Source organism: Odontomachus brunneus, unplaced genomic scaffold (genome assembly GCF_010583005.1).
Source record: "Odontomachus brunneus isolate Ranch 3 - 2012 unplaced genomic scaffold, Obru_v1 Obru_scaffold_052, whole genome shotgun sequence".
NCBI classification, from domain to species: domain Eukaryota; kingdom Metazoa; phylum Arthropoda; class Insecta; order Hymenoptera; family Formicidae; genus Odontomachus; species Odontomachus brunneus.
Genome location: NW_022639502.1, coordinates 1,702,923 through 1,710,759, shown reverse-complemented (window position 1 = coordinate 1,710,759; position 7,837 = coordinate 1,702,923). Strand labels below are relative to the sequence as shown.

Genomic DNA, 7,837 nt, shown 5'->3' with positions numbered 1-7,837 from the left:
TCTCTCTCTCTCTCTCTCTCTCTCTCTCTCTCTCTCTCTCTCTCTCTCTCTCTCTCTCTTCATCCACGAGGATGAGCATAATGCCGCCGTCATGTTAAAACGATGACGTATATGACGCTTTAATATCGATCTAAATCGCTTTTCCGAGTCTACAGAATCGTTCGCGTTTTAGCCTGCGGATCCGGCTTGTATTCCGTAGTGGAATGCAATGCATGCGACAAAGCTTTGGATTCGCTCAAGATTCACGCTTTCCCGAGGCCTGCCGCTCGCTTTCGTGCATTTCGTTCACAGATTTCCGCGACGACCCGTGCGCAGCCGTGTATATTCGTTCATTCATTTGGTCGGGTGACCGTTGCTTCGGTGATCTGTGTGGAGCGGAGATTTCGATCCCCCGAGAGTCACGTGTCGAGGGTTACTTCGAACTCTACGCATCGAGAAACAAATTTTTCTTCCGTAATTCGGATATTGATATATCGAGCAGCTTTGCTATTTAGGTTAGTTCTTAGCGCCCCTGGACGGCGCTTTAGACAATTCGCGATATAGGTCAATCGATAAAACGCCTTCCACCTTGTGCCGCCACGAAGGTACGTTCGATCCTTTCCCTTCGCGTGATACGTCCCGTTTCATCTCTCGCAGTCGCATCTCGTCTCGTCGAGGTAATGTCAAGTAGAATGTCCCGCGAGAAAAAGAGAGAGAGAAAGAGAGAGAAATGAGATGAACAATCTGGAATGAAATAATGCAACATCTCAAAATCCTGTTTCTAAAGTTATGTTCCTTTAGTATGAAAAGTACCAAAGGAACATGACTTTGGAAACAGGATTTTTGCACGCACAACATCCAAAAAAAGGTAAAATACATGTGAATATTCAGAAAGATACAAATTTACGTAAATGCATCTGCGAAATTAATCTTGAAACTTTCGAGTCGTTGTATAGAGAAATATAGATTATAGAAAATCTTTCATGTTTTTTGTGAAATTGATCATGAGATCATGTGAGAAGCTCATTGAAGATGATCGAAAAAGGGGGTACCGTAGAGGAAGAATTAATAATCGATATTGACATCATGCATAATTAACATGAGCGATTACTGGACGTTTCACTAACACTTATTGTTGTCCCGACGAGATAAAAACGCAAGATTCGTTTTTGCCGCGCTTTTTGTTGTACTTCCTCCACCCAAGGTGAAGTAAATACAAATTCGCAGTATGAGGAAGAGATAATAGAGCACTGTAGTGCAGTTAAAACGAAAAGACTTCAGCGAGCAAGCTTGTCTCCCCGATAAAACCATTTACGCGTCTAATGAAACTTTCGCTCTGGGTACTCGTGGATTCCACGAAATCATTCTTTATCGCGTAATATGTCAACTGTCATTTATCGCGCTCGCTACGTTCGCAGGAATCGATGACGGTTCGGGGTCGGGACGAGGAGGAGGGGGAAAGAAAGAAAGAGAGGGAGGGGCAGATCGGTCTGTTCGGTGATCCCGGATGAAATTATTATTATGACGGATAACGTTTCTATGACAATCTCTCGCGCCGCCGATAATATCGAGTGTTGCGCGCGCCACGTGGCTCACGTTGGCGGTTAGGTTAACCTGAACCTGACGTACCCAACCTGACGTAAGCACCAGCTCAACCCAACCTTCCTTACGCTATCTCTCGTTCGGAGGCTTCGCGCGCAGTGCCGTAGCGCTTCGACTCGGCGCACTTAGCACGTTCATTAAGTCGCACGAGATCAAAGTCGATTCGGAATCACGTACGTCGAGGCTGCGCCGTATCGTATCGCACCACACTGTACCGCGCGCGATACCGTCCCGCGTCGGGAGAGAGAGAGAGAGAGAAGAAGAATCGGAGATTCGATGGAGTGGGTGGGGTATTAGAGCTGCATACGTCATTCTCCACCGGAAATGACGTACGAGGCCAGGCGCGGCCCGCTGCATTCTGGATCGCGTTCTCTAGGCCATTCTCTCTTCCTGCTCAATCGCGAGTCGGGCAAGGCTAGCATATTGGAATCTGTTTTCGTTGGCGCGACTGTACCTGACTCTTACCCCGATCTCGCTTTTCGCCCGTGCCGAGCCTGGCCCATTGGTTGATTAATGTTGCAACCACGCAGATTTTGCTCGAATTATCTGTCTCTTTTCCTCTTCCGCCTTCTCTCCCTCTTCCTTTCTCTTTCTTTCCATCGAATCTTGGAAAATTGTCCCCAGCAATAAGGAGACTAGTATGATAAGAACCAGCGACGAAGGTTCGTCATACGTAAATTAAATTTTAATTTGGAGCATATGCGAGAGGAATGCTCGGCCCTCGAGTGTCGCGACAATGCCGTCTGCGCGTTTAATTTAGCAGTCTCGTTTCATAAAGACGCACGAAAAATGTTGATTAAGCACACAGCTCGTGAGTGAGTGGTGCTTGCCCCTGAGGTGTCGCTCCTGTACCGTCGCGAATCAATGGCGCAAGCACAGATGGCAGCACGCCATCCCGGTCCCTGCCCACATGTGCAAGATGGCCGCCCGCGAGGTCGGTCCATCAGTGTGTCCACTCACGTTCGAGACTCACTGTCGTTAACGTTATCTCGTCGTAACGACATCTTCGCGAGAAATTTCAAGAAAATCGTGGTGTTCACGAGCAGAACCTGAAGTGCAACTTCGTGTCCCGGGTGTGGTGGCATAACATCGCGTAAGAAGCAACCCATATTTTTCTACGACTTTACGCGTGTCAGCCTTCTTCGCTCGTGTTCTTTTACCTACTCTCTTTCTCTCTCTGTCCCTTGCCCTCTTTGTATCTCTCTCTTTCTCTTCCGTCGTTGCTCGTCCTAACTTTTCGTCGAAACGGAAGAAGTCTGTAGCGATTTTTCACGCCTCTCATGAACCAGACGTCGTAACGAGGAGAAGCCGTTGTCTTCGTGGATAGAATATCGAACAGTGATAACGTGATTGACGGTTTAATTAGCGTAGAAGGAGCCCGGGCGACAGTATTAGGACATGCGCATATTCACCACGTGGTTTGCAAAGTGTTTCTTTGTGTGCTTTTCTACGAGAGCGAGCGCCGAATGGCTCGTCACGGAAAAACGATAGAAAACTTGAAGTGTGGGACACGCGATACGTGCGCGAAAACCTTATCAAGATAGAAGAGTTTTATCGAGGGAGAGGAAGCGAATTCCTCTTACATACTTATCTATGCTGCGTAAGCTTGCGATTAGCGTCGACATTGGCGTTGCTAGCGTCGTTGCTGTTTGCCGTTATTTCGTAAACGTACATATATACTTTAATTTCTGACGAACAAATCGTGCTTGTCACGTTACATTCGCTATTTTCTCTCTCTCTCCCCCCTCCCTCCCCTCTCCCCCCTTCTATCTATCTTATTCGGTGAGTTATAAAATCTTTTTTGTATACGTGGACGTTACGTTGCTAAATTCAAAACTTCTAGATTTTAGAATAATCCAAGATACATCCAGTGCGACGCACTCGCACAGCAATAAGATTAATCAATCTAAACACGATATGATTCATTTCTGTTTCCGTTGTGCATATCGCGCGTAGATGGTCACAAACATTTTTTTCTATTACTTTTTCGTCCTTCAACAAATGATACATTGAATTGATGAGAACCGACAAGGTCTTAACTTAGGTCCTAAGGTTTTTCAGGTAAAGCTGAAAAGAATTTTTGTGCATGGACTTATATACCTGGGATTCGCATATTTTTCGTCACGTTGTTTTTTTGTGTGTTCTCTCTAATTTGTGCATATGGCTGTACATACATACTCAGACATACGTAAATTTGGTAGTAACTTTGTAAATTGATTTAATGTAAAGAATGGATGTTATGATATATGATACTTATATTTATTTCATAAAATGACGAACAGAATAGAAATACGATATGAAAAAAAGAATGATACAAATTTACTGAAAATAATGTCATGCAAAATGTAGTATGAAAATCTAAGAGTAATTTTGATTAAATTTCTTGTTGCATCAATATAACATAGAATTTACATAATTGTATGATATCAATTTAATGTTTAATTCAACACATAATATTTGCTTTATAAATGTGATTAAAATAATTGTTAAGTTTTTATTGTCGATTATATCACGTCGTGATAATCATGGAAGTCTTTCTGTGTAGATTTATCCATTTGTCATCTGTTAAAATCTCTTGGACAACGCGTTCATACATATGTGCGTGCTGCATACAAAAATATACAAATATATGATATGTTAAAAAAAAGAAATCATATGAACTACAGAAACGTCGTACAAAAAAACACGATATTTCATGTCATTTATCGCACATTGCAGCATTGTCCTTGCGATTTGATTTTACAGTTGACTTTTTTATTGTCTTACGTCTATCACGGTATATTGTAAAAGCGAGCGAGCGAGCGAGCGCCGCAACGCGATTATTATTTTTTAATGTCGAATACGAGTCATCACGATTGTGCAATAATCGTGTTACTAGCATGTCCACACGACGACAGTATACGACTACAAGCAATTTAAGATTATTGTACGGCGACTTAACGGTCAATTTGCATTCTTTGTTGCAGGAACAGACTTTCATGTACCTGGACAGAATTACGGCGCCCAACCAGGGGGCCAGGTGGGCGCAGGAGGGGGTAGTGTAGGAGTACCCGGGGGCAGAGGTCCGCCGCTTGGTGGTATACAGACGATAGGACAATCGGCAGCAGGTATACCGCCTGGAGGTCCCGCCGGGGGACAAGCACCTCCGCAAGCACCCGCACCCGGGGTCCAATCACAACCACCACAAGGACCAGCTCAAACAACGACGCCTCCTGTACACACACAGCCCCAGGAGATGGGCAAACAGGCCCATTTACCAACACAGCAATCGATGTCGCAACTTTACGTGCAGCAGACTCCAACAAGACCGACCAATCCAGTACGTAATTGTTATAAATTCCCATTGATTGTACATACATTGTTACTGTAAAAAATCTCGATTTTCTAATATTATGATTTGTGTTTTAATAATTCAAATGGTACCTACACAACTGAAGAATGTATTTTATTTATTACTTATCGCTATATATATTTGTATCTTTAGAACGCATTTTTTCTGGATGCCTCGCAGGGCTATTATACTCCTAGAGCGCCACAACCAAGAGGTCTTAACCATAGAGGAGGCCAAAGCGCCAGTGGCACACCAGTAGTCGGGATGGCTAGCGTAGGTGGTGCCGGGGGACAACCGACTGGCATGTATCCACATTCAGGTGTACAGGTGCCACCAGCCACTATGTATGTGCAAAGTCAGGTGTCAACGATGCAGCATCATCCGCAGCAAACTGTGTATCCTAATCATCTGTCTCTGCAGGTATGAATTTGTATTAATAGCGATTATACATTTCTTATTATATAGACACTTTTTATTATATACAAATATACTTTCGATTGTATTACGAGATATCGAGGAATAAAAATGCAAAAAAGATACAAATTGCTTTATACTTTTTTTTAGTTTGCCGCCGCCGCTGCCGCCCAACCTCAAAGACATCAAACTCATCAAAATACGTCGTTTTACCAATTTCAACATACGCCAATTTTAACGCCAAATGTGTTCGGATATGCCCATGCCCCGAGTCACCAACCTGGATGTAAGATATATATTTCATATTTACGTCACGTTTGCGATGCTCATCGTTCAAACGAGTTACTCAAGTCTTAAGATTCGATCAATAAGAATTCTTTTTGCTCAACAGATTTTTATTCACCGTCGAGCACGATGAGTTTGAGATCAAATGCAAGTGCTGTTAGTGGTGGAGCGCAGCATGTTCCTGGACCTCTAGCTGGTGCCCAAGGTGCTCCGGTTGTGCCGCAAGGTGCACTACAACAACCTGCTCAACAGACGCAGACTTTGCCTCCCATGGGTATACCTTTGACGCAATCTGGTACGTAGCTTGAATCCATTCAACATGTAATTATTCATTATGTTAATTAACACGTTGCACACCATATTGATTCCTTTCTCTCATATTTACATCATGATAATCGCTCTTGTATTTGCTTTGTTGAAAGATGTAACCGAGGATGTCGCATGTCAATTCGTGACACATGATTTTTACCTCGTTTAATTGACTTTTTGTTGGTCGTGCATTTAATCTGGTTTATATAGTTGGTTTTATGAATAAGTTAATATTACATTTTATGAGTAAATTGATAGATCAGTAATGCAGAATATCCGATCATCATGGCGTCTAACGTATTAATTTATTATTAACCCATGGATGACGGCTCACCTTACGATTGACGCCTGACAATTAACGCACAGTGGCAGTTCCATTTGGATAAAGAGTCATTTTATAATAGATTTGTGTTCTTAAATTTTGTGCAGGTTTTTCAATTAGGTTTTTATTTTATTTTATTTTATCATTTGTACTTTGGTCTTATTGTGTATTTTTGTCTCCTATTATAAAAATATCTTAATAGTTTTTTTCTTCTTAAAGAAAAATATTATAAATATTAATATTTTAATAGATGTTACTAATATATATTTCTTTTGAAGAGAGAACGAATTTACAAAGATTTCTTTTTTATAAATTAAAGTAACAAAATTGGAAATATTTATCGATTGATATATATCCGAATGAAACTGGTATCCACTTTGCAAGGGTTACATTCTGGAAAAACGTAATCGCTAAAAAGCGGTTTGTCATGTTTGTGACTTTTACACTCATCTATGGGTGTTATGTTGTTTTTACTTCTAGTTTCGTGGCAAATCAATTCTCGTTTGTTAAAAGATGTGTACGCAGCCCACAACGGTGGTCCAACAAATGCCACTAATAGTACTACCAGATCTCGAAAGCCGAGAGGACAGAATGCTATTCTTGACATAGTTAATCCATTGACTGGAAAAAACATTAGCGATGAAATCTACAAAGATAACGAGACCACACAAAGTGGTGAATCTAGTAATCGCGAGACGCCACAGCCACAGGTGAGTTACGTCAAATTGTTACATATTAACAATTGACTAAGAGAGTTTAAATACATAATAGAGCCATGCCTCGAATAGCTAAACAGAGAGTGTTCATAAAGAATACTCATGGAAAATATTTAAATATCGTGTGAGCATATATATATATATATACATATATATATATATATATATATATATATATATATATATATATATATAAAACTACAAGAAAGAATTCTTGTAGCGTTTCTCTTTCTCTCTCCATCTTTTTCTCTACCTTCTCTCTCTCATAGTCAATTGTGTTTGTACTCGTATCTGTTTATCCGCACGAGCCAAGTCTTCTAACGAATTGTTGAAATAATCGTATTTAGAAGGAAATTTACACCTAGACGGGCTAAAAATGAGATATTTACTAAATCTTCAATCTTCTTGTTTCAAGGAAGTTATAATTAAAGTATTATAGACTTTGTTTCAAAATATATCTATTTAAACTTAAAGTTTTAATCTTATTCCACAAATTATCATTCATTTTTTTAATTAAAAAAGATTAAATGTTTCTAAACGTTTGACATGAGAGAAAAAGTTGGTGTCTATATTTTAAGAATTTGTGAATTATTCTGCAATAATTATTTCAAGTGAACTCTATCTCTAAACCCCTTTACAATAGACACGATTGACTGCCGGATATTATGATAAGAATACATAAAGATATATATTTGAAACAGGAAAAACGTTATTTGATTGAAATTAATTTACTTTAAAGAAATTTTCACTTTTGGCCATCCAAACGTATATCCATCTTTAAACGATTGAAAGGAAAGAGTACTTAAATATAGCATAAGAGACATGTTATATATTCATATATATATATATATATATATGCATATATATATATATATATAT

The 7,837-nt window shown here is 40.2% G+C and overlaps 1 protein-coding gene across 10 annotated transcripts in view; it reads left to right on the top strand.

The window, feature by feature from the left end:
- LOC116845447 (eukaryotic translation initiation factor 4 gamma 3-like) overlaps positions 1-7,837 on the top strand; it is a 54,073-nt gene that overhangs the window by 25,288 nt on the left and 20,948 nt on the right. For 5 of the 10 annotated variants that reach the window (XM_032818146.1, XM_032818141.1, XM_032818145.1 and 2 more), the window contains 5 exons: positions 4,548-4,900; positions 5,066-5,332; positions 5,477-5,612; positions 5,718-5,906; positions 6,723-6,952. In XM_032818146.1, the coding sequence (XP_032674037.1) occupies positions 4,548-4,900; positions 5,066-5,332; positions 5,477-5,612; positions 5,718-5,906; positions 6,723-6,952 (1,175 nt within the window). Of the gene's footprint in view, positions 1-2,507; positions 2,675-4,547; positions 4,901-5,065; positions 5,333-5,476; positions 5,613-5,717; positions 5,907-6,722; positions 6,953-7,837 lie in introns of those variants that run through there. The other 5 variants (XM_032818144.1, XM_032818147.1, XM_032818150.1 and 2 more) reach the window with 4 other exon arrangements.